General features: G+C 47.5%; 1 protein-coding gene across 1 annotated transcript in view; it reads right to left on the reverse strand.

The window, feature by feature from the left end:
- LOC119383570 (apoptosis inhibitor 5) overlaps window positions 1–26,981 on the reverse strand; it is a 36,476-nt gene that overhangs the window by 6,837 nt on the left and 2,658 nt on the right. The window contains exons 3-6 of the mRNA XM_037651801.2: window positions 20,708–21,025; window positions 15,581–15,811; window positions 5,551–5,733; window positions 4,343–4,527 (exon numbers count right to left, since the gene is read on the reverse strand). Of these exons, the coding sequence (XP_037507729.1) occupies window positions 4,343–4,527; window positions 5,551–5,733; window positions 15,581–15,811; window positions 20,708–21,025 (917 nt within the window). The remainder of the gene's footprint in view (window positions 1–4,342; window positions 4,528–5,550; window positions 5,734–15,580; window positions 15,812–20,707; window positions 21,026–26,981) is intronic.

The following is a 26,981-nucleotide window of genomic DNA, read 5'->3' on the forward strand; positions in this document are numbered from 1 at the left end:
ACCCAGTCAGTATGGTTCAGGTCTCACCCAGTGATGTGATTTTTTTTCTAGCCATTCTGCCTTCCCTAGCCTCAGTTGTCACAATAAGCAACATGCACAATAGGGTTGTGGTTTGTCACACATGAATTTAACGAATCCGTTAAATTTACGATTGGTTGTATGGAAGGTAGTTCCCTTAGCCATCTTCACTTGCATAGAGCAGTAATCAAGTAATGAAGTGGGTTAGTTATTACAGCAGCAGAAATATGTAGGCCAGGGCCCACTCACCTTTTGCTAGCAGCCTGGCTCGCACATGACATATTTAAAATTTTTTTTTTATTATCTGTTCATGAGCTACACAGACGTGAGTGGCCTCAAGCCTTTTTTTCATGAGGCACCACACGCAATCACAATGTATTGAAAGTTAAAACATAACCGCGGAACAAAAACTATATAAAGTCGCCGACCGTTAATTCGGACTCGGTGGGAACCGCCGAAAAGTCTGAATAATCGGAGTCCGAAAAGAAGGATTCATCAGAAAAAAGCACTTTTATTGGCCCAGCGGCCGGGAAAAACTTGCCAGTGCGCGTCTGTACGCATGTACGCTTACGCGTGACCAAATCGGCCTGTACAGTGAAATCTCGGTGCAACGAACTTCAGGGGACCACGGAAAAATGTTCGTTATTCTGAAAGGTCGTTATAGTGAAAGCCCAAAAATTTACCATAACAATAGAATTTCAGTAACGCCAACGTCCTACCTTTGCAACGGTACGTCCTTGAACTCGTCTCTCACAACAATGCACACGTGAACGTCAGACAAGGCACGTTTATTTGAAATAGTCCGTGATCGTTTTTTGACGGGCGCAGCACAGACTCTGCGTCACGAACGATTCTAGACCGTCCGCATTTTTATGCGCCGCTTCGGTCGCTGTTCCACTTTTTTTTATGAATATGCGGAGTTTCCTCAAGTAGTCCAACGCATCTGTGGCCGACACGGGCTTGTCGCGATCTTCAGGTGCTACCGTGACATCGTCGTCCATGTCATCGCTACAATCCTTTAAAGGGACACTAAAGGCAAATATTAAGTCGACGTTGATTGTTGAAATAGCGGTCCAGAAACCTCGTAGTGCTGCTTTTGTGCCAAGGAAGTGCTTATTTTGAAATAATATCACGTTTTTAGTGGTCCGTATCGCGTTAGCGCGCTTCAAATCTCCCGCCTGAAAATACGACTCTCATACGTCACTGCTGCCATGCCCAACGTTGCCCGCTTTTACTGCGCGGCCGCCGACACTAGTAGCAGCCGAGCGGAAGTAGCGGGACCCACAGTAGCAACAACGGCGCTGCGGCAAAGACTTGCTCGGTTGGGCACATTCAAAACCTTCACCAAGTTGCGGTTGGTCTCGTAATCCTCAGTGCGAAAGTGCTGCGAGCACACACGCAGAGGTTTTGACTGTTTAGCACACTGGCGCAATGGCATGACACTAAGCCACTTCGAGCGTAAGGATTCATTCTGCAGCACCCAGTGAAAAGACACACCGGTTTCCTTGCTGCAGCACTGGCGTTGTGCACCATTCGGGCATCCGGCAATATCACACGCATGCGGCATTTTGTCGAACTTTCTGTCAGAGCGACTTTCAGGAGCGCGCAAAACACGCACGGCAGTACGCGATCCCGAAACTACCACTGAGACGGGCGAGGCGCAGTTCGGCGAAAACGGAACCTTTGAACCACGCGCGCCGTTCCCCATGGGAACGCCACGGAGGTTTTGTTTTCCATGAATCAAGCGGAAACGAACAAACAGCATTTTATTACGTTTTTCGATGCTCGGAATGTTCTTATTTTACTGCTGCTAGTTTGATTACTAGTGATTTATTGTGGACCGACTTCCATACGTCATCAGGATCACTTCAAAAATGCCCCACTCGTGGCGCTCATCATGTGATATATTTAGCTTAATTTCTCGGTAAGTAGGGCACTGCTGATGATAATATTGCCGTTTTAGATGTTGTCATGCATTGGGCTTTCACTCTGACATAAATTGTTATTTGCCTTTAGTGTCCCTTTAAGGCCCAACTGCATGCACGCGAGTTTTGAGCGACGGCCGACAGGATTTGCTGTCGCGGAGGGCCATCCATCGCCATCGCTTGTCGCGTTGCAGGTTTCTGGAAAGCCAGAAAACATCGCTTGTCGCCCGGAAGTGAGCATGACGATATCCGGCAACATGGCAGCATGTCTGACCCTCGCTTCGGTTGCAATTTGCTAGTGATGCTTCTGACGGCGCACATGGAACGGGCAGCGTTGGAGCAATTTCAGCAGATCAGGCCTCGCACGAGCAGGACACAAAGCTCGGGATGCAGATCAGGCCTAGCCACAGAAACATCTGAGAACGCAAACCCTCACACGCCAAAAGGAAACGACGTTGGTCTAGTTGATGTTGCAGCGCTTCTGTAATCTGTTGTACTCTCTTTGTCCGAATTAGGATCCACGTCGTACTCGTATGCGCTGTCATTCACCTCAAACACCGCACAGAGCCGATTCCAATCTTGGCTTGGCTTGGCCTGCTGTTTGGCCGTGGTAGCCGTTCAATGGATACTTGACTGGCTAAAGCCAAAAGACAGCCGTTACGTGTAGCCAACAAACATAGCCATCGAGATCAGTAACTTCTACGTGGATTTTTGACACCGGCACGATCTCCAGTTATAGCCAGTGCAACATTTCAGTGCTGGCAACCTAGCAAAAATATTGTAAACATTGCTGACAGCTTATCATGGCATTCAACATCGCACTCGATCAGCCAGCCGGAGTCCAAAAAATCGAACTGTGCACTGTGGGGCATCCGAATTTTCGGTCGTGAGTTTACATTACTTCAATGGGACGAGTGCCGGTGCCACGAAGGTGTCCAAATAAACGAGCATGTTCGAATTTTCAGCGTCCGAATAAATGCTCGGCGACTATACTGCAGAAATAGCGTCTATATTTCAGTCATTATGGAGATCAGTATAGATATGTTTTCCAAATCCTTATGTCAAATGCCCTTCAGCAATGACCCATATAATATGAGATATGAGAAAGGTACAGTAGAGCCCTGCTGATACGTTTTTGAAGGGACCGTAGGAAATGAACGTAAGAGATGGGAAACGCAAGAGCCGAAAAACGGGAAAAAACGACAAAATATTTAGTGGTACAGAATTTTATTTCAATGCTTACGCATGAAAAAACGGTGCAACGTTGCCTGGTGCTTTTACTCATGTCCGAGCAGCACGAAAAGTTTTTTGAGCACCTGCAGTCTCACATCATTTTCATAAATCTAGTGCCACCACGGCCAACACCTGACAAGCGATCACTTACGGCGATACCTTCGCGAGATTGTCGCCCGGTTGCGTCGGCGCCTCCGAGCGATACTGTAGAACCATTGGCATAGTGTCGGACCACCGTAGATTGCAGTAAACGGTCGAACGCCTAGCGAAAGTAGAACTACCCCCGAAAGCGGCTCCGCCACTCAGCCACGGTCCAGTCGACGGATAGAAACGCGAAGCTGGGGACGGCGTCATCCACAGAAATCTAATCAACGTACGTGATTTTTTTTAGCACCAAAAGTTGTAGGCGTGAAAGAACTAAGCACACGCAAGCACGACCAGAGCGGCGAGTCCAACCGCGAACCGCGCACACGACCACGTGAACTTTTAACGAGCTTGAACTCCTCCAGTAAATAATACGCCAATGCGATGGCAGAAGTAAATGCCAATCTTGAAGGCCTTGCTTTCGCAAGCAATTACGTCATAGACGCCATCTTTGCAATACAAATCTCAAAGGCTATGCTTTTGTTATAAGTAAATGCCAATCTCGAAGGCCTTGCTTTCGTGAGCAATTACGCCATAGACGCCATCTCTGCAGTGCGGATCTCGAAGGCTATGCTTTTGTTTGTGTCAACCGAAAGTACCTGTCGCTTGCGCCTCTCATGCGGCTAATGTTACGGTCAAACCAGGCCAAGCTGCGTGAAAAGTCACCATGGCCGCTCTCTTCGGTACTCACTCGGTCGGCTCGGAGCGCACTTCGTGACGTATCACACGGGAACGGTCCCACAGTTACGACGTAACAGCGGGGTTCCCAATACATTGTACCCTATGGGAGCTGTGCTGGGACCGGCGGAAAACGACGTAATAGCCAGGAAAACGCAACAGAAAGGAACGTAACAGCGGGGTTCTACTGTATTTCAAATGGCAATGTTAGCCAACCCTTTCCCGTTCCCAGCTCTTGCGGGAGACTAAATTTCGTGTTTGCGGCCCGCTAGCTGAAGAGACTGAGACCCCTGGTGTAGGCTAGGTTACGGATACTTTCTTGTTGCCAAGTCTGTGTGACCTACCTGAGTTTGAAGTCCCGGAGCCGCTCGGCTGATTCCTCGCTAGTGAGGAACTGGGGGTTGCGTTTTGCCAGCTGGTGGAAGCTGTACATGAGGCACTCCACGTGGCTCAGCTGAAGCTCGGGCTCAGGCTGCTGCTCCGACGAGTTCTCAGACTCTTCCCCAGCCGGAGGCAGTGGCATGAGCTCCTGTTCAGGAACAACATACAAGAAGGACAGCCAGTGAGCAGCGATACAGACTGACTATGACTATGGGCCTGCTCTTGAGGAAGAATAAAATGCACTTGAACCACTTTATAAGAGACACTGATGTAACAGACAAATGGGTATAAAATACACGAGTGTGCCTACATCAAAACAGGGGTTGTTCAGAAAACGAGAATGTGGTACCCTGCTTATAAGAGAAACATCATATCAGGGACAAGAACTACTTCCCGGTGCGTGTCTCTTATACAGGGGCTCAGCTGTACTTCTGAACACAGTTAAATGTTGGATGATGTGAATTTCCAAAGATCACACGAAATGTTTACATCACCTGAAATTTGAATCATGAAAAAGTGCAAAGATCAAGAAAAAACGACTATTTGGGGCAGAAAGATTGCTACTACTCGTGTGCATTTTCTTAATTCCCAAATTGTGAACGATCACCCCCTGAGTCATAAAAATTCGAGCATGTGACCTCACTAATGTTTTCGCATGCCTGAGCTGGTGGGACAATGTTGGGCCTGATAAGATCCTTTAGTTGCATTCTGAAGGCTCATTCACCACTGCGACTGACAACCAAGTTTAGTCGTAAAGCAACTAGTTACCAATGGCCGCTTTGGTCGCGAAGTGACTGCTTTGGGTCAGTCGCCCGCTGCAGTTGCAAACCTCTAAACCAATCAGATGCACAAGAACAGGACATCAGCTTATTTTACGGGGCAATGACAATGCGAGGAGTCGTCAATTCTGTGTGGCGACAGGCATATGTCACTCGCAGGCTTTAACATCTGTCGCCCAGAGTCGCTTTTTGGTCACCAGTCGCAAATGGTAACGTGGTATATGTCGCTCGCAGGTATTAACATCGATCGCCTAGAGTTTTTTTTGGTCGCCAGTCATGAATGGTCACGCAACCGGCGCTGGTCGCAGGTGTGAATGAACCTTCATAGCATGAGACTCTTACGAGCGGCATCCTCGAAAAGCCTGCATATCAGTTGTTGTGGATGTACTCACCAGAAGCTTCTCAAACACCAGCTTGAGGCACGCCTCGAGATCCTCGGCCGAGAGGTTCGCGGCAAAGGGCACCATTTCAGCCAACAATTTGAGCAGCTCCAAGGTCTCGGCCTCCAACAAGGGCTGGCCAGGGAGTGCTTGTTGGCACAGGTGGGTGACAAATTTGGAGGACGACACGTACGGCTGCACAAAAGAAATGATTTCAAGACAGGTTAGCATAGTACTTTGACAATGCCTTATTAGAATAAGCCAGTCCCTCCCCCTAGCCCCTACAGAGCTTGGCACATTGGTATCGCGGGTCAAGGACTCTGTTTGCTATTGCCAAGCAGTGCAATTTACCACCTTAAAAAAAAAAAGAATTAAAGGGGTGTGCAAATATTCAAACTTTCGAATATTTTTGTAACAGTGTTTGCTATTCGATTCAATTTGCACAGAAATTTTACTACACTCAGACCTCAATATAACGAACACGGATATAACGAATTATCGGTTATAACGAAGTAAACGAAAAATAGCCTTGTCATAGATAGTGTTACAAATATAAGTCTACAATGAATTTTTGGATATAACGAAGTTATTTTCATTTCAGATGAGACTTTGTTATAGCGAGGTTTGAGTGTATTTGAAATATTCGAACTCCTGGAAAATAAATATGACGGTTTCACTCGCATATAATACAGTATAGCCTCATTACAACAGACCTTCAGAGTGAAGAGGATTTTGGTCTGTTGTAAAGAAAGTATGTAAAATCCAAGTACTGTTACAACAGACTTTTATGTAAACACTGATTCGGTCTGTTATAACCGGAGAGAATTAAGGGGGGATGCTACACTTTTCAAAAACTTTTTTATTTTCCAGAGTACCTTGGTGAAATTTGTACAGTTAATGTAGTTTTTACTGCTGATTTCAAAAATGTAATTATTTTTTTCCTGAGACAAATAGTTTTCAAGGTATCTCGAACTACTACTTCATCAATTAAGGCCTAATTAGCTAATTTACCACACCTTGCATAGCAATGTACAACCCACAGAATCCGTTCAGGATGTTCATACTGTGTCGTAATGTATATATGATTGTTCTAAGCCATTTCGAAGCAAAGTTGTGGGATGTTGAACCTGACGTGAAAAATGCCCTCATTGACATTTTAAACAAAAGCTCCATGTAGAAAATTTTCTGAAAAAATTATTGGAACCAAACTTACTTTATGACACATCCCATCGATTTATCTTTGAAGCAAAAAAAAAAAATCATAGTGATAACCCAAGTAGAACAAGAGATATTGCTCCTCCATAATGGGAAGCGCATGAAAATTGTTGTTTTGAGAAATCGAGATAAAACGTAGGCACACATTTTTATTACAGAAGATATGACCAAACCACCTCAAAATGCACCAGAAGCATAGTCCGAATGCATCCTACGCTCATGCCTCCTCTTGACTAGCTTCTGGAGTTCCAGTGAGGCTGTTCTTTTCTTTGTGGAGCTGATGCTGCGCCGGTGGTCTTTTTCTCTGGCCCTCCTGGAGCCAGTGCCTGTCGCATTCATGTCCATTTCGTCCAGAATCGCTGTTGCTGAGTGCAGATTGCCTGTGTTGAAGCGCAGCACTGTTTCTGCTACGGCGGCTTCAACAGCGAACAGGGATGCATGATGCTCTTTGGCGGCCAAACTCCAGATCACCGAGTGCAGGCTCTCATTGGAGTTCTGCGTCTTGCCTCGCTGGCACCTCTCAAGCAAGGCCTTTTGGGAAAGCCGGGTATAAACTGGCAGCAGTGCCTCGGCCACCTCCTTCGGTAGATTGTAGGCGTGCTTCGGGTCAGGCTGTCCCTTCGCTTTTGCAGCATTGTGCCGACACCACGAACTTTCACCAGCTGGGCACAAACTGTGGTCCGAGCATTCATCAGTGGAGGTGACGTGGCGGTACGTGGCCATCACAGCCTTTTGCATCTCCCCCACGTCACCTTCATGTGATTTCAGTGCTCTGCCATAATATGTGCTCAGCCTGGTAATCAGCTCACCTGTCAGCCTGCCTTTCCCGCCAAGGCCTCTTTTTCCCTCAGACTTCTGCTTCTGCAGCAGGTTACGCAAAGCGGTGCCCATCCGTTTTTGCACGTGATTAGTGCAGTCTTCTTTCTGGACTTCCACATAACCATACACTTTGGCCTCTTGTAAGGCCGAAAACGTCCTACTGTCGCCATCACACAGCACAGTTGTGTAGCGCAGGCCATGGCGTTCAAGCGACCTCTGGAAAAGAATAAGGGCCGCTTCCACTTCCATCTGCCCCGCTTTGCTGTTCGTGTTTTTTTGGCATTTGTGGTTTGCCCTCCACTCTTCGTAGCCATCGCTACTAGGCTTTGGGCCCACCTCGCAGCCGAGGCAAAAGTTAGACAGAACGACGTAGTCCAACACAGAGCCACTAAACAGTTCAATCACAGAGCCGACGCCGATGTGAGAAGAGTGGCCTCGCGTCATCCACGTGCCGTCGTAGCTTACGGCAATATTTCTCCCGTGGCCAAAGCACAAGTCATCGTAGATCGCCGTGACTTCGTTCGCGCAATCGCTCATAGCGGACTCCGCCGCTCGCGTTGCAGCGGGTGCCAACGTATTCTTCAAATGCCGCTGGTATGTTTTGTGGTGCATACCGCGGTGCGAGATGCCCATTGTCGCGAAAATGTCATTCATTTTCGTTTGACCGTTGCCGGTAGCCACCATTGCCCTCGCCGCAAGGAGGTTTATTTGAAACGCACTGCACGTTTTTGTGTTGTCCGCGCGCGGCGAAGTCCATTTATTAGCGATCACGCCGCACGTTTCGCAGTGCACTGATACCTTGACGGCAAGTCCGTAGTCACGATCCCCTCTGACGATCGTAGCCGGTCCGTGGCAGACTTTACAGCACACGACGCCCATTATCGAGTTCAACACATCGAGGTGCATAACTAAGTAAGGGGCGGCGTGGTCCGAGTCGAGCGTCGATGCCTCGCTGCAACTCTCGGTGAAGGAATCGATTTTCCGCGCTGTTGCCGGCGCCGATGAAAGCCGCTCGAGCGTTTCTTTCTCACGGGCACGATTTTCTTCGACTTCGGCCTCTGTCAACACCTTGGCGTCGACTCGTAGTCGTCCGGAGTCCGCTGCAGCACTGGTTCTGCCGTCATCGCTGTCGGAGGCAACGCGCTCAGTCGCACCGCTGCTGAACGGCCGTGGAGCGTCAACGCATTGTTCCTCGGAGTCGACCAAGGGCTCTGACGACTTCGCAGCCTTCCTCCCGCGACCCTTACGTTTCCGCCGACCAAATGCATGCACGGTGCGATACTTCTTTGCGCTTCCAGGCATGGCGATACGATCAACACTGGCAGACTGCGTTATCCGATTCCGAGGCGTCACAGCGGTAACCCTTTCAAAATGGCGTCGGGCCGCGCACGCAGCGGGCTTGCAGCCAACCGGAAAGCGCTATTCTGGTCACGTGCGCAGTTTAGCCAATGGCAATGAGCGCTGCCGTTCGTCTTTGAGGCCCTGTATTTCGAGCCGAGCAGACACGCAAGGTTGCTTACCGAATAAAAAAAACAGCTGAAAACGCGCTCTTTCAAACAAGACTAAAATGGCGCTGATCGAGAGCCTAGTTTCCGAGTATCGAAGAGCCGAAACCAGCGCCGTTTTCCCTCAATTTAAAGGGCCAGACGCACGGTTTCAGTTTTTTAAAGTCGGATAATGATAAAAGTTGGTGGTTTTCAGCTACGAAAATTTGTAAATAGGTGCGCAATGATGTTGGGAACAAGAATAGAAGGTCTGCGAAAACTCGATTTTTTTGGCCAATTTTCGGTCCCGAAGTGCCGCGTCCCCCCTTAAGGGTCAAAAACGCAGTCAAAGAATGGAAGCTACACAGGAGTGCTGTAAAAAAATTTGTTGTGCCTTCCAAGGTGGCAAGAATTCGAAAATCACACAAAAAAAAAAACATAACAGAACAGCATTTTCCAAACAATTATAGCTCCGCAACGGGGCAACCGGGCACCACCATTCTGGGCTCATCAGAAAGAGCATTTCTCTGTATTCAAATTCCCCGCTTCAGCTAGCTCCTCCATTCAGAAACAAGTGTACAAAGAGCAAACACGTTTGACATTCGTTTCGAGGCCTCCAATTGGCTGCTTCTGCCATGTTGCTCCAGCACGTGTCGCCATTGGACCGATGCTCGCTTCGGGAAAGCGTGTCTGCTGCTTGCGTGTCGCGAGGTCACAGCTGTCGAAAATTGTGCTACTTAGTGACGTGTTCGCACTCGTTCTGTGTTTACGGGTCGACAATCATTTAGAATATAATTACGCTTTACTTTGGCAGCATCAAGCGGAAGCTCAATCGTCAGATTACAATATCGTGCTGCACTTGTCACAAACATCACAGTCGCGCGTCTTGGACCCGTCGCACCCGCGGTTAAGGGTTCTACTCATCGGCACTTCGTACCTCGTGACGAAGACCATCTAGGGACAACCCTTTGTACTCATGATCGAGCATGACATCCTCTGAAACATCAGGCACCGCGGCCACGCACATTGCAACAGAGCTTTCTGCTCAAAGTCGTGGCTAGGCCTAACTACGCTCATGGCACCCATGTATGAGACGAATCCGAACTTTGCAGGCAAGAACAGCAAAGAAGCCGCTATGTGCTCCGTCGCAAGCAACGAATCACATTGCCCACTGGCTCCTCGGAACCGCAGATGGGCATTATGTGCACTTTGTTGATGTGACGGTTGATGACGAAGAATTATGGCTGAGCCCTTTGTAATGAGTTGGAAGCTTTAAACAACCCACCACCGTAGAATTCCGAGCAAGCGCCCCCACCTGTACAAGCCCCCCCCCCCCCCCGCCACTTCGCGACAAAGCGTCCAGGCAACAGTGGCCTGCGACATCCAGTTGACAAAAAAAAGTTTCCGTAGACTTTTGTTCTTTTTTTTCGTGGTCTTGCTGGCTGCCATGAATCCAATCCAAACCTATCCAATCCTGCTTTGCACTGCAGCCTGATTGCTCCGTGCCAATTGTTGCTTTGTGTTTGCGGTGAGAGGTCAGTGACCTGCACAGCGGACTTCAAGCAGAATGCTGCGACCTGTTTCTTGCAACTGACTCGGAGGAGTCTTTCGATGGTTTTGAGAGTGATTAAAAGCTACAACAAATCCTGGGCCTAAATAAAGTTCACTGTACAGTGGAACCCCGTTCATACGTTTTTCAGCGGACCGGGGAAAAAAAACGTAACAGCCGGGAAAACACAAGAGTGAGGAAAGCTCCGAAAATGAATGAAAACAGGGCCGCTTTGACTTCAAACAATTTATTTCAGCAAGGTGAGCCTAAGACTTAAAAAAATCAAGTATGGTAGACTGCCGATTCTTTCACTCGCTGGCAAGCACCACGCGTCTTTCAATAACCTGAAAGGCTGCACTGCTGTCGGCGTCGCTTTCATGTGCGACGTACCTGCGAAGGAGGTCCACGGCCGTGACGGCTTCTCCAAAGCTTGGATCGGCTAACTCCGCTGCCAACTCCCCAGGATCTTGTGGCTCGTGCTCGTCGTCGTCATCGCAGTCACCGTCTTCACTTGCGACCGAGTTCGCAACGATCTCTGCGATGCTCTGGCATTCTGACGTCACGACGGCCGCATCCACGGCGACGAGGTCGTCGTATGTCACTCCCGTGGCACCCAGCGCATTCATAGCGTCTGTAAGCTCTCGCTCACAAGAGGCTGCTTCCGGTTCATCAGCTTCGATAGAAGACTCCACTTCGCCGTCCACACGGAAGCCACACCTCGTGAAGCAGTGCTGTGCAGCTGAAGCGACGTAGTGCATGGCGTTGAGCACAGAAATTGTAGTAGGCTGCTGTCCGCGATCAATGCGCGCGAGACAGCGCATCACGATGCTTTTTGTACGAATGCTTCAGGTTTTTGATCACGCCGGCATCCAACGGCTGCAAGTGGCTTGTAGTGTTCGGCGGGAAAAATACAAGCTTGACGTTCCGTAGAAACGGCAAATCTTTCGGGTGGGCAGCACAATTGTCCAGGAAAAGGAGAACACTCCTGCACTGCGCACCCATCTTGTTGTCGAAGTATCGGAGAAACTCTTCAAACAAAGCACAGGTCATCCATGCACGACGGTTGCTCCTGTAGTGGCATGGCAGCAGACGTGTGTTCTTGAAGCACCGTGGGTTCCGATACTTGCCGATCACCCACGGCTTCAGTTTGTCCGAGCCATCCATGTTGCAGCAAAGGAGCACCGTCAGACGGTCTTTGCTGCATTTGCCTCCGTGGCACGCTTCGCCCTTCAGGCTTAACGACTTCGATGGCTGGACCCGAAAGAAGAGGCCCGTTTCGTCGGCGTTATAAATGTTACGAGGCTCGTACCCCTCAATTATAGTAGACAGTGTGGACTTCCAATCGTCGACCGTTTCCACGTTCACACTTGCCGCTTCTCCGCTTACAGTCTTGTAGGCGATGCCGTGCCTCTTCCTGAAACGGTCGATCCAGCCATTTGAAGCCCCAAAGCCGGTGATGCCTAGTCTGTCGGCTATCTCCATCGCCTTCTCGCGTAAAATGCTGCCGTCGAAGTTAATACCGGCAGCGCGAGCTTGTTTGAACCAGGTGAGAAGAGCCTCGTCGAGGTTCCCGTACTTGGCGCCACGAGCCTGCTTGGCTTTCGGGCCGAAGAGCGCGGCATTCCCTTCGATCTCTGCACGCTTCGAGATGATGGTGTTTAGCGTTGACGGTGGTAGTCCAAGGTCTTTTGCAATGTCGACCCTTTTCCGCGCTGGCTGCGTGTCGACTGCGTTGAGTACGTCCAGCTTTTCCTTGAGGGAAAGCGCCTTGCGCTTGCGCGACGCCATCAAGGCACGACGATGATCGCGGTGACAAGTTCAACGGTGGTATTCGAGAGGCTTAATACACAACGGCGATTGAAGACAAGTCACGAGACCGTTCCAAACGTGCGGCGGTACTTTTATATGAAGGCTGACTGTTACGCACTTCCGGTATTCCATAGTGAAACTTCCGTTGTAAGCACAGTGATGATGGTGATAGCACTTTTCGCGGATTGCCATCTAGTGGCGGCTTTTCCAACTCTCGCTTGCGCTCCTTGCAGCCAGTTCGGTAGCCAAGCCAGGCCAAGACTGTCAAAAAGTCAAATCAAAATGGCGGTGCCCGGGCGGGTTCGGCCAAAGAGTTTCTTACAGTTACCTAGAGGGAAAACTAGCGCTTTGAGCTGTTGTGTGCATGGAAATGCTGGGATATGTGAGACTTGGCTCGCTTTCGCATCGTTCGCGAAAAGCCTGGACACCTCGAAGACGTGTCTGGCTTCAGCGCCTTCCTTGCGTCAAAATAGTCGATTTCGTAGTAGTAGTAGTACTGAAGAAACACATAGTAAGCCATTTCTTTTTTTTATCACTGCACAAAAACGAGTTTTATTTAAGTTTGAGAACTTCTGCGTCGATGCACTATGTTATGAAGTGAAACACGTAACGAACGGCCGCTAATCTTGGAAGGCAGACAATGCCAGCGTTCACTCTGCGACTGTTTGTCGTCTGTTTTGTTTTTTCGCCGTTTAGTTATGCCGTACAGGTCAGTGGACTTTTATTCTAAAATATAACACGCGTGAATAAGATCCGTTTATAGAAGTTCTGTTTTAAAGAAGCTTTATTTGCGCAGTCGTATCCGCATTTTAGCCAAAGCCTTGCTCAACACCAGCCAACACAAGCACCGCGATTCCATCGCGGCAACGGCGCCCCTTAAATTCGCATAGACGGTGGCGCCAGGTTTCCCTTTAGGTATTATTGTGAGAAATTCTATGGGTTCGGCGTCCCAGGTTGCGACGCATCATGCGGGAACGGGCCCACAGTTGCGACGTAACAGCGGGGTTCGCAATACATGGGATCCTATGGGAGCTATGCCGGGACCGATGAAAAACAACGTAACAGCCAGGAAAACGTAGCAGTGAGGAACGTAACAGCGGGGTTCCCCTGTAATCAAATTTTAACCCATGCGCACTGCGTTTTTTTTTTTCTGGCGCGAAAATTTTGATGCCATCTTGAATTTCGGTGCCGTTCCGAGATAGCCCCCCCCGCACTTTGCTGGCAATTTCGACTTCATTGGGGGGGGGGGGTCCCTTGCTCGGAATTTTACGGAATTTACGTAATTCATATTGTGTGACGCCCAGTCGTTATTTAACTCTCCCACCACGCTTTATAACATATGTTAATGTGAGAAAGAGAGAGAGAAAGAGTGAATTAATTATATTGAGACCCTGAGGAAATGGATCATGGGAGCCTTAAGGGTTTCCTTGGCAACCAATAGAAGTGCACTTGCGAGGAACCCACTACACTATAAATCATCAATTTTCGTGAAGTAGGGAAGCAGCCTCTATGCAATTTTTCGTCATTCTGCGAAGAACCGTGGTACCCACTAAAGACCTGTAATGCATTATGTGCACTTTGTTGATGCCGTGGCTGATGACGAAGAATAATGGCAGAGCCCTTTGTAATGGGTTGGAAGCATTCAACAACCCACTCGTTGCGCAATTTGCATTGTGCGACGCCTGGTTACAGAATTCGCATTGTTTGACGTCTGGTTGTTAGTTTACTCTTCTACCAGACTACATTACATATGTTAATGTGGTTCCTTCCCGACATGAAGCCTGCATAGGGTCTTTTTGCACAGCAGCTTCAAGCACCGGCATGGCTCTGAGGTAGAATACTGGGCTCCCACGCAGAGGGCCCAGGTTCGAACCTCGTTCCATCCCAGATATTTTTTTCTGGGATGGAACGATGGAAAGCTGCAAGGACTGCAGCTTTCCATCCCAATATTCGGCGACAACGGAATCGTCGACGGCGCCGCTTTCTCCACACATCTTCTTGAACTTCAAGTCATTGCGGCTCTTGAAATTGCGAAGCCATCCATCGCTGAACTTGAAGTCCTTCACGTTCATCTGAAGCGCGAAAACCTCCGCCTTCTGCTTCAGGATGTCGCCTGACACCGGGATTTTCTTAGCGTTCATGGCACTGAGCCACACGAGGAGCGCTTCCTTGAGCTGCGGGTAAACACCCCGACTTGCATTCTTCTTTCCAGCCACGGTTGATTTGGCTTGGCAGCCACTTCCAAGATCTTTGCCTTGTTTTTGATGAAGTCCGAAACAGTTTGCTTCGCAATTCCGAACTCCCTCCCCACCTCTGTCTGCGACCGACCGCTTTGGACTTGTTCAATGATGGCGGCTTTCTTCTCCATTGTGAGCCTATAAGGGGGCTTTGTGCGCTTCGAAGGCGCGGACGAAGACGAAGGAGCAGTCTGTGCCATCGCTGTAAACGGCGAATCCGCTCGACGAAAAGCGCAGCACGAAAAAGCTAGGAACTCGGGGGATGCTGAAGGTCGGGAAACGTGATCACTGAAGATAGCGCGCAGCAGCAAACGATCAACCGCAGACACGACCGCAGAGCTGGCAGAGCTGACAAAACAACACGTGAACGAACACAGTGAGGTTTGGCTGGGTAAAGCTATGGCTGGCAACGGATTGACATGTGCGGTTTCGAGGTTACGGCAGCCGCGGCGCGGTGCGGCTGGCCACACCTGCGATGCGAGTATGGTGGGTTCGAGGATATGAAAACAACCAAAATGGCGGCGTCGGTGGTGACTTTGGGTCGGCGGTTAACAGTAAAAAGTCCGGGAAATCGGATGACGAAGGCTATAAGCGTCCGGAATTTCAGACTTTTTATTACATTGACTCTATGGGGAACTTGACGGTGCCACAGATGAGTCAGAGAAATCAGGCATGTCCGGAATTTCAGGTGTCCGGGAAATCGGACGTCGACTGTACTTAGATTTAGGTGCACGTTAAAACCCCAGGTGGTCGAAATTTCCGGAGCCCTTCACTACCACGATAATCATATCGTGGTTTTGGGACGTTAAACCCCAGATATTATTATTACTAGGGTCGGGTGTTGCCACCCCCTCCTCTCACTGCCCCTTGCATCCCCTAGCCAGGGGCCCGGAAGACGTTGAATGCGACAGCATGGAAGTCCTGCTCACCGAGAAGTAGGGCAGGGCCTGTCGTATGCACTGGACGAGCTTTGCAAGGGCCTCTGCCCGCGACGTTCCATCGCCTGCTCCCGCTGCCTCCCCGAGTGGCTTGCCCAGGTCTGCCTGTTCTGCGGCCAGATCCACGAGCGCCTGTTGCCCCGGGATCGTCTTGGCAAACTTCAGCCCCGACAGCAGCTGCATCAGGCTCGTGAACTCTTGGCCCGTCACATCCTGCATCACCTGAATGCGCAGCAAGGAATGAGGTGCACATTCACCGAGGGGGTCAAACTTGTCATATGCACTTTTCACATACAAGATGAAAAGAAAGACACTAGGAGTGAACAGTACTATATACTATAAAACATCCAATTACACTTCCAGGCTCGACTAGTGGAGTTGCATAGAAGCATGCGGCTTTCATTAACAACAAACACTCAGCATGGCAGAGAATCATTTAATTAAAGGAGTACTGACATGAATTTTAAAAATTTTCGGATTGTTGCTCTAAATGAAAATACTTGTGTCGAGAAACCTAAAACGAGTGTTGTGGTGCCCTGGAATGCATCGTATATATTTTAATTACCGCTACCTGAAAAAGACACTTTCGGTTTCGATATCGAGGGGGCGGCTTCTCAGTGACGTTTCATATCAGTGTGACGTCACGGGGATACAGAAACTCGCGACGTACTAGCGGCAAATCAGTCATCTGCTCGTGGTGCACATAAACAACGATAAGTGAACTGTCGTCCAGTGACCCTGACAGTGCTTTCTGCGATTTAGGCTGCATGCAGGACGCAGAACTCGCCAAATCGGGGGAACTGTCTTGACTCGTCGGAAAAATGTCCATTGCAGTGTGGCTGGCTTGCAGATGGTCAGCGACGAAAACTTCAAAGTCAAATTAAAATGTTTTATACGTGTTCCCGGACACCGGTGTGTGGACAGCGTTGACACCGCATACCAAGGAAACTGAAAATGTCCCTTTTGCGATGTCTCAAAATCGTGTCAGTACTCCTTTAAGTGGAGACGTGGGTCTTGAAAAGTGTTTTTTTTTAATAGTTGGGCGAATGGAACGAAATTTAAAACATTTATTCATTTTTTTCTGCAGATTCCAAATTTGTGAGCCGATTTTTAACCCTTTCAGGCCCAGTGATTCCAATTGGAATCATCAATTTTCTAGGTCACTCAGCAATCACCTGGTAAAGGTAAAGCACTGTTCTTCCTCAACAGCTGATATTTCGCATCTGCTCTACATATGGTGCCAACCTGGTTGTCACTAATCCCGTTAATGGGGACGGCAATCGCCGGGCGGATTCTAAGGGCTGGCGTCACGGCCCTCCGAAAACGCACCACGAAAGCGCGGACAATTTAGAGTTGGTCCTTTGGTGCGCCAGCGAACGCCGGTTGTGGTCCAAAGACCGAGTCAGAGCCGAGAGTCGATAACACAAACGAAAACGAAATATATTAAGGCAATACAAATAATACAAGCACATGCACACTTGGCTGGTACCAGTTACAACTTCACAATATAATTCAGATGGTGTTTACACAACGGGAGCTAAACAAACAGATCACACGCTACGAATGCAATCGCATGCATTACAACTATTCAACGACAGTTAAAGTCCTGAATAGATAATGGCGTATCCAGTCCACAATACTTGGACGGTAATCGAATGCTCTCTTCAAGGAAACACTCACGCCAGCTCCAGCGTTGATCGTCGTAGCTCAACCGTCGTCGTGACTTGTCACGGCTCACACGGCGTCGTCATCCAATTCTTCCAAATTGACGATCGGCCGACCGCACACCATCATAAACACGTCTTCTTTGGCTAACGGAGCCACACTTCGCATAACTTCACCATCACCGGGCCGACTGACTCGCTCACTCCTTCGCTGACTGTCTCACTGACTTTCTGACCCTCGTAGTTTGCACGCTTTTATCCCTTCTTCCCCGGTTTCTAGAAGCGTCGGGAGATTTCTTCGGCGTGCAGTACAGCTAAGGCTAGAGAAAGAACGAGAGCTTTCTCGTATGTTCGAATCGCGGCGGCATCGCTCGCGGATGCGTCACCATTTCCCTCTAGAAAGATCCAGGCTTTGCCGGGCGTTTGATCGCGTCGTCTGCGCCTGGCTCGATTGGGTGAGGAGGATGCGGCGCGCCGGCGTCTTTTGGTGCTTGTTTTTTCGTCTTTTGCGCTTCTTGGGCGAGCGGTTCGCGCCGTTCTGTCTCGTAGCCAGCTGAAAGCGGCCTCGCGCGCGCTTTATTACGCGCTGATTTGTGACACTGGTACACACAACAAAGCGAGGTCACGTGTGAACAAAGAAATTGCAGAGATAGGGCATTTATTTTAGTTTCGCGTCGAAAATTGGAATGTTGGCTATTGGGCATTACGCTATCTCATCTATCTAACTGTTTAAGTAATAAATTAAGTAAAAATAATGGACATATTAATTAGGTATAAACAAATTAGTTGAGACATTAATTACTTTTCATTGAAAAGTGTGAGCGAAGATTTTTTTTCATTCTTTTGGACTACCATGATCATGCACATCTCAAAATTTAGAAACCGGTTGCTTACATTTAAAATTAGTTTGGGACTGAAAGGGTTAACAGCAGCATTATAACAAAAGATATATTATTTATACGTTTTCCAGCACAATTCTTACGGAGATTTTTGGCAACTTCTCTTCGTCAAACACAAAAGCAAAGTATGCAGCAAGATTGCCGGAAAGCTGGTCTAGCCAATGATGCTGTTTATTTTCTTTTAACCCTTTCAGCCCTGGATTTTTTATTTTGGCCGGAGACATTTTTTGTGCGTTTTCCTAATAGTCAGGACCTCAGAAGACCAAAAACGAAAAATTGAGCCAGTGGCGCAAATATTTATGGATTAATTAGCATGGAATCAAGTTAGGTCATCAGGGCTCAGTGGTTGTGAAATTAGGAAAATGGCTTATTTATTTATGCTACTCACTAGAGTACACAAAATGTGAACCACGTCTCATTTTTCAGTGTGATACTCCTTCAAACGGCTTCTGTACGACGTCCCGAAAACGGCGCTTAGCCGCCTCACCTGACTCGCCTCGGCGTCACCCATGACTTCGGTCAAGCTTTTTCTTCTTTGTGGCTCCCAGCTCCGCAAATATGTCGCAACTTTGGAGTCAATCACAGCGGGGATCACTGAAGAAGTATTTCCCCGAGAATGAGCAGTTTTGGTTACATTTCCGAGGTGCTAGGGGAACTTTTGTGCGGTGTCGTCAATTGACGACGCCAGGGCCGAAAGGGTTAATGTTGTTTACCACATTATAATTCTTGATAATCATAAGGTGTATGAAGCAAAAATTTTTCACTCATATTTGCATCTGTTTATTTTGCATTCAAAGTTCGATGAAAACAATCAAATTAGCATCATCGGCTGGACCAGCTCTCTGGCAGTCTTGCCACATACTTTGTTTTTATGTTTGACAAAGCAAAGTTGCCAAAAAGCACCGTAAGAAGTATGCTCTCAGAAATTGCACATCTTTTGTTCTAATGCATATAATACAAATCTACTTGAAGATTTGGAATCTGCAGGAAAAACTGGATAAATGTATTAAATTTCATTCAGTTAACCCAAGTAATAAACAAATTTTTTCAAGACCCACGTCTCCCCTTAAAGGTAAACATAGAAGTGGGGGGGAGGTACCACATCGAAACTTTAACACGGAAACTTGAAACGTTATACAGTAATACCTCATTAACTCGAAGTAGTAAAAACCGGAAAAAATTTCAAGCTAAGCAGATTTTCGAGATAAGCAAAGTTGCGCAAATTCCACTGAGAAGTCCAGTTCTATCTAAAAACGTTATCACTACTGACCAGTTTCAAATGCCTAACTGGCTCTTTGTAAAGGTTTTAAAGAAAAATAATGACATACCTGAGCTATCATGCACCTATGTTTTTCGGCACTGCCTCTTTATTTAGTGCAGAAAGACCGAGTAAGGCTGGTCTACTTCACAGTAACACTTGCACCTACCATAGCTTTCTCGAGTTGCTTAACGCACCGCATGTGCCGATCGTCCCAGCCACTGCGCTCAACTTTATTTTGCATCAAGCAAAGCACGTTTGTTGTTTCGACTGATGTCGTCACCCCTTGAGTAGCTGCGTCAACACTGCAGCTATCACCGTGCGTGATGCCACGTTGTTTCGCTTAAGAAAATGGTCAAACCAGCCGACGATGCAGTTGAGATCGGTGTAGCCTACCGCTAAGCCCAGAGAATTGGCCTTCTCTGTCAATGTTGTGACTGGAGGGCTAGCTCTTCTCGCATGACGCAGCCACACAATCGGCGCCGTTTCGACATCCGGAAACTTCCAGCCTCGAATCCGCTTCCTTGATTAGGGCTACCTTTCTTTGCAGCATCAGTGACTTGCTTTGCTTTGGTGCCGTTATCCTTACCACACCGCATGGCCAACGAAAAAACCGCGTGACGTGCCTTGCATAAATAAAACAATACATACTGAAATCGCATCGATGACGGTAAACAAAACTAGTGTATGAACCGTGCTATTTTGCAAGGCCTGCCTCTGTGCATGTCTATAGTGTCACGTGACATGACACAGGGTTGCTTGACAAAGTTATGCCGCTAGGTTCCGACTTCACATTCGGGAACGGTGCCCGCTTTGACATAAGCGTGGTAGCCTCGCGCGAACCTTGTGAAACGGCTCGGCGGCGATGTTTTTGTTCCACTCTCAGTCAAGATTTCGATATATTCGAAAGGGACAACGAAAATACTTCGAGATAAAGGGCAATAAATACATTGCACCTATGAGAAATCGTTTGGTACTGCAGAAAATTTCGACTTAGCAGATTTTTCGAGATAAGAGAGTTCAAGTTAACGAGGTATTACTGTACACTATAGATGGCAGTGCCTCAGTGAAGCTAGTAAATAACACACACACGTGCCATCATATTGTGCAGTTATTCTGTAGAGCTGGGGTGTGAAGGCAGAGGTGAAAGAATATGCATTCCTGCACACCAGCATTCATTCTCAGGACACGATAAGAAGGAAACCCCCCCCCCCTTTTTTTCCGGCACACACATCCAGTGAGAACGAAAGTAAAACGTTGCTTAAGATTTCGCGTAAAGGAAGCCAGCACAACATGCCTTGCAGCACTCCTGAAAGAGGAACTCCTCGACCTCCTTGGTGAGTACATCGGCACCCATGGAAGGCAGCTTTGTGCAGAGAAACTTGATGGCTCGCTCCCTCACCAGATCCTCGCCACCCACTACCTGAGAGAACACACCGCCAAGGGTGCCCCGGGCATCCAGCTTCACCAGGGTCACCAGCGAGTGCTGAATCACCACCAACTCCGTGTGGTCCTCGGTCAGCAACAGCTGAGCCAGCACGTCGGCGATCTTTGGCACGTACTCCTTGCTGTCCTTGCAGAAACTCGGCAGGTCCTTGATGGCCTGCTTCCGGATCTGCACGTTCCAAAATTCTCTGTGAAATCATGCTTCTCAATTGGGAAATGTGGCCAAGCGGGATGGAACACTGATGCACCAGTTCATACGGCATAATGTGCGGCATAGTGCAAATAAAGACTACAATGCAACAAAATGTCAGGAACATGGCGCCATGTCTGTTCTTCCACTGCCTAGTTGTGTTATGTTAGTAAAAGAGAGCATTGTAACAGCCTTTTTTTTTTTCAAAAGTAAGCAAAGCCCTTTCGTGTGTTAATCGAACAACCTGAAAAAGAATAAAGAAACACTGCTACATTTGCACTAGTTTCAAAAGTATATTCTAAAAGAATTGATTGTTGGGCTAGTTGGTCATGCATAACCTGGCTGAGACATATTAGCGCAAAAAAAACCGACGAACACAGAGTGCGTCTTCATCTTCTTTCTCATGTTCGTGTTTTTTTGTGCCAGTTTCAAAAGTGTGAACTGATTCTTGTGGAACGGCAGTTGGAAACTGAGTGAAGAATGTGTGGCAGCTGTGCTGACAAGACCAGTGAAACAAAAGTGCCTCCACCACGTACGAGAGGGTACCCAAAAGTAACCGGACTGGAGATGCACTGGGCGGAGCTACCGTGGTATGCAATCCTCCCACTAGGCCAGCATCGTGCCATGCCTTTTGAGTTCACTGCGTCCGGTGGATTCTCCCAGGAAGCCTTTCTATGGGTAGAGTGTTTTTGTGAAAGCAGTTTCGCACACTCGGTGCTGTTTGTAATGGCCTTTTTAACTCTTTCGTTACCACATGAAAATGGCCATTTTTTATAGGTCTGAGGAAGAAATTTATTGCTAGTATAAATAATGCTCTAGGTAACATTGCAGCGCACCAAATTGTGCATAATGAATTGCTCTTTATAGATAACACAAGTTTCAAAACAAAAAAGATGTTACGAAACTTATAAAAAATCTGAAATCTACCACTTTTGCAGAAACTTGAGAAAAACAGTACAAACAAAACACAATATCTACAAAAATATTATGAACAAACAAAATTCAAAATTTACATTTTGAAGGGAAATGATTTAGGAATATTCTAAAAGAAAAATAAACAATCTGCATAAAGCCATTTTTCACACAGATCAAAAATACTGCAGACCGAAAACTGCTTCACCGCTCGTGCCATGTGGTGAAGCAGTTTCTAGATTTCGTGAAGCACAGGTGGACGCCACAGGTTTCACAAAGAACGTTCTTTTTTTTTTTTTTCAACTTTGCGTTCCTCATAGCACTTGCGGCAGTTTTTCCTCTTCGGCATCTTTTTGCGGTGGTGCTGCACTTTTTTTGGCATACGTCGGCATCTTTTTCGGCATACGTCGGAAGGCCCAAGATATGCATCCAAGCATATTTGTTGGTATTTTCGCAGATGGTCCTGATGACCTCTGCTGTGAAAAACAGGAAAAAAAAATCGCGCGCCGTCGTGAAACGTTTTGGGCTGCTCCGGTGTGCCGGGCCGAGATGCGCGCCGGGCGGCCTTCTTGGTGAAAATCGAAGCTTTCTGGCTGCCGGCGGCAGCACATCCTGCCCAAGCGCTGTGCGTATCCTGCAGATAACCAGGACATCTCAAACGTCGTGCACCGAGATCGGCAGATAAGCGCTTCCGACGGACGAGACCGCTCAAGGCCGAAAACGAAACTTGCCGGTACACAGCTGAGGATGGCCCGGGCTGGCTCGAAGCATCGTCGCTGTCAGCGCTTGCAGATGAGCTGGTGTCGTCTTCGGACTCATAGCTCGACTCAGCTTCACTAAATTCGTAAGCGGGTTGAGCACGCTTTCGAGCGGAACGTTTTTCCCGCGACGCCGCCCCGCGGGTTGACAACGCCATGGGAGCGGCCGAGAGATTGCCGTGCGCGCCGACGCTAACGCCCGATGCGCCCCTCTCGCGTAGATAAAGAGAAACGAAACCAAAACTGCTGCAAACTGGCTAAAAAGGCCAGATCAACAAGTTAGAGACGCGACGGACCTTCAGAAACGAGCTGTATTTGAATAATATTGCTCAAACTCGGAAGCAAAGCTCGCTAGTGAGTGTCAGGTGTCGTTTTCATGTAATTATCACAGCCAAATTTATTACCTCGCAAAACTGACGACACAATTTGATAATTGACTTCTTAGGAATCGTTTGATACCAAAATGTTGATAATAACGGAGCACAAACATGAGCAGCGCATTTTTTTCCCGAGTGTGGCAGCCACGCCCCCTTTTCCAGTAACACATGCGCATTCGTTCGCAAAAAACTCCGTCAAAAATCGCAACTTCGTCAGAGCGGGAAAATTTAAACGGATTGCAGAAGAGCTGTCCCAGAACTAAACGCGAGATGCTGCAGCATGCACGGGAAAAATTTTTAACGCGTCGAAATCGGCAGCTTTTTTCGTCGATCACCGGTGATCGATTTGAATAGGCGTGGTAACGAAAGAGTTAAGAGAACTGCGTGCGGATTTGAAATTTTGTTTCGTGGTGGTAAGGACAGCACTGTGCCTGGTCGCGAGCAGCAATCTTGGAGCGAAAGTCTGGGTCGCTTTGGAGCTGTTCTTTCAAAGCATGGCCTGTTTTCACTTGCCCAACTCTTTTCTCGTTCGTCAAAATTTGATACAGAGATTTCTCAACGCCCCTTCTGATCCCTAAATCTTCTATTAAGTTTGCTAAACCTAGCTCCAATCTATACAGGATAACTTATACAACTGTTTAGTGGTCGGTCGTTGGTCTTCGAGCCCAAGTGCAGAAAATTCTTTGATATTTTTGTCCGCTTGTGAAGTTGACGGACGTCCAGAATAAAGTTTCTCATGAAGTGACATTTCCCCCCTTTTCAAAGAGAATGTTATTCATACACTTATGCTTTTGCCATTGCAGCAGCGTCTTTGTAAACAGTGTTTATATCACAACAGTTGCTGAGTTAGTTTGCCAGAGCGCAAAAGAAAATTTCACAGCCGCCTGCTGTTCACTACAATCGGCCATCAGGAGGGGGGGAAAAAATCAGCCATCGTGAGGGAGGGGCCGTAACAGAAAAAAAAAAGAAAGAAAAAAGCAGAGCGTGCGAAGCTGCTTTCAGGAAAAAACTTGCTGTACCCAGAGCTTCCTAAGAGAATCTAACAGAGGCAATGAACTCGAAAGGTGTGGCATGATGCTCACCTAGTGGGAGAATTGCGTACTATGCTAGCTTTGCCCACAGCAGCACCAGTATGGTCCTCGTGTCAACATGATTTGCCATGCAGGGTGATGCCATGGGCATTGTTGACGCAAGCTACACTGATGTTTGCCTCCATTCCACCTGCTTAATGGTCAAAACATCATGTGAACAGAGTATGAGCTTCAGAAGCAGAACCGGCAGACAACTATGCAACATGAGGGCACAGGAATGAGACGCCCTACACTAATATAATATTTTCGACCCCCAGCAACACGCTAAAAGTAATGTGGTTAGTTCATTCAGAGAGTGAAAGAGAAATGAAGAAACAGAATTTCACTTAACAATGAAATGGGATGTAATCATTTCAATTATCAGTGGTTGGCTACTAATGATGAAGCTATAAGCAAGAGTATGACATCACTGTATTAGTACACTGACGTCCTTGTTGAATTACAAGTTTGTCATACACTTGCTTAACTTTCCCCTACTAAAGCTCTTTTCGTTGTCTGAAGAAAATATTCCTTAGATGTGTTCAAGCATTGTTGTATCACCCCAGCTTGACTTGACTGCTTTTACTATCCCTTTCCAAAACACGGTCCCCACAAAATGTTTTGCGTCACGGAAGACCGATCTCAAAAGGTGATGGCCAGCTGCTGTGGTGCTTCCCAACATTCTGTGTCATTACCAATTAGCAGCAAAAGCAGTGTTTCTACAATATTTTTTCCTCTGTGTTTCAGTTTAAGGCACACTTATATTGACAGAATCAAGTGTAAAAATTACTGTGCCATTCTTTGAAGACAGATGCAGCGAAATAACCAAAGCATAACCCATTTGGAACATTTCTAAAGGCACGAGCGAAAACAACAACCGCCACGATCATTTTTAACAAACTAAAGTCGGGTACAACTTATGTAGTCTGGAGAGCCCCTGCCCAGATGACCAAACCATGCCAGCGAATCGCCTCCGCGACTAGGGAAATAATCCCACTAATGCACTCGGCAATGTTCTCCAAAAGCAGGGTCACCGCTGTCCGGCTCATGACACCATTCTGGAGTGCGCGCCCATTGGTGCAGGCTCGTGTGCACCAATGAGGACCTTGAGGAAATGCCACGGGCGTCTAACGTTGTACCAGGCTAAAGTAGCCACATGCAAATGCAGACTGGGACATTAACATTAACAGTGTTCGGCACTTAAAACTGAAGGATCCCACTGTCAGCTTGCAGCGCATATCCCTTTCGGACCCCGTGACCAGTGTACTGGACATTAAAAAAAAAAAAAAAAAAAAAAAAAAAAAAAAGAGAGCAGAAAAGCAAGCAAAGCCGCAATCGAAGCCGAAACCACTTTAACAGCTTGTGTAAGAGACGCAAAATATCTTTTTGAATGCAGTTCCTCCTTCAGCCCCATTTTCTTATGGGGGCGCACCAGAGTAACGGCGTCAATCAAGAGGAAACGCGCGTGCATGGTGTGCTCAAGCGTACAAAATTATTTGAGGAGTTATCTTCGCGCAATTCAAGTAACTTAAATCGTGCGAGCTGATTTACGCCCTGAAACAATGTTGCGAAAAGGTAGCTTTTGTGATCGCAAGTTTGCTCGCAATGCGAGATTGTATTGATGTCCAGTGCACTGGACACCGGGATGCAATTGGCGTGCATTGTGCTAAACATGGAAGAGAGAAAAGAAACTAGGAAGGACGTCACGTGACAATCTTGAAAACCCAGCCGTAAAGACTGAACCAGGAGCACGCTGCGAATTCTACCAAGAGCCTGGAGCACGAGGAGGCAGCGGCGTTGGAGGAGGTTGGCTTGTGGACGCTCAGCACGTTCCTTCTTAGCTTTTTACCCCTTCGTGGTGCTGAACGGTATGCGCGACAGTTAACAATAGAATTTTTTCTTCTTTTTGTCAAGTCAAAACAAACCATTTTTGTGTTTTAAAAGACAATTAATTTTCTGACGGGAACAACAGCAACATTTTTTCAAGGAAGAAAGCAGAATGTGTGTACGCATAAGTGGAACAAATGAATCCTAGTGTCCAGCATACTGGACATGATTCTCCCGTGAAAACCATTGTACCTACAGTCTCTTATTTTTTTGCATGCTTTTCAATAGCCTCTTAGCTAGAAAAGACCACTGAAAAATTTTGTTCTACCCAACGAACTTCAGTAATACGTTCTGGCAGGCTAGTTGGTTCATTGCGATAAACTTTCTTAAACTGCGCGAGAAGACGAGGACACAAGTAAAGAAACATTCAGAACACCACGAGCGCAGTTCGTGGTGTTCTGAATGTTTCTTTGTGTCCTCGTCTTCTCGCGCAGTTTAAGAAAAGTCTACACTACGAAAAATTCAGGACGGAAAGGGATATGCCACTGCATATCTGAAATCCTCTGTTGGGTGGGTCCGTTTTCTAGGTCAGATATCTTTCCGTCTTGTCCTCTGCTGGTTACACTGTAAAAATAAGAAAACCATAGTTTTTTTTTTTTTACTCCTGCACACTCCTATCATTGGGGCGCTGCAGTCAAAGCCTAGAGACCTTATACGGGCCCTGCAAGACTTTTTGAACATGGTCCGAAAATGCCCCCGATTGGTAGTGGAGGCTCCCACGAACATGTGAGCCAAACATTATAGCACACCACGCGGCATGAATTTTACAATTAAATTTTAAAGTCAGCAAAAAATCGCTAGCTCTTCTCTTGACATATGATGCCATATGCCCAAAATCAACTGCCTCCCATACCCGTTGCCATTTCTTTAAAAGCACATGGGCCGGGCCATTAGTTGATATGAGCATCGTGAGCTGCATAGTCACCACGGC

This window comes from Rhipicephalus sanguineus, chromosome 2 (genome assembly GCF_013339695.2).
Source record: "Rhipicephalus sanguineus isolate Rsan-2018 chromosome 2, BIME_Rsan_1.4, whole genome shotgun sequence".
Lineage (NCBI taxonomy): Eukaryota > Metazoa > Arthropoda > Arachnida > Ixodida > Ixodidae > Rhipicephalus > Rhipicephalus sanguineus.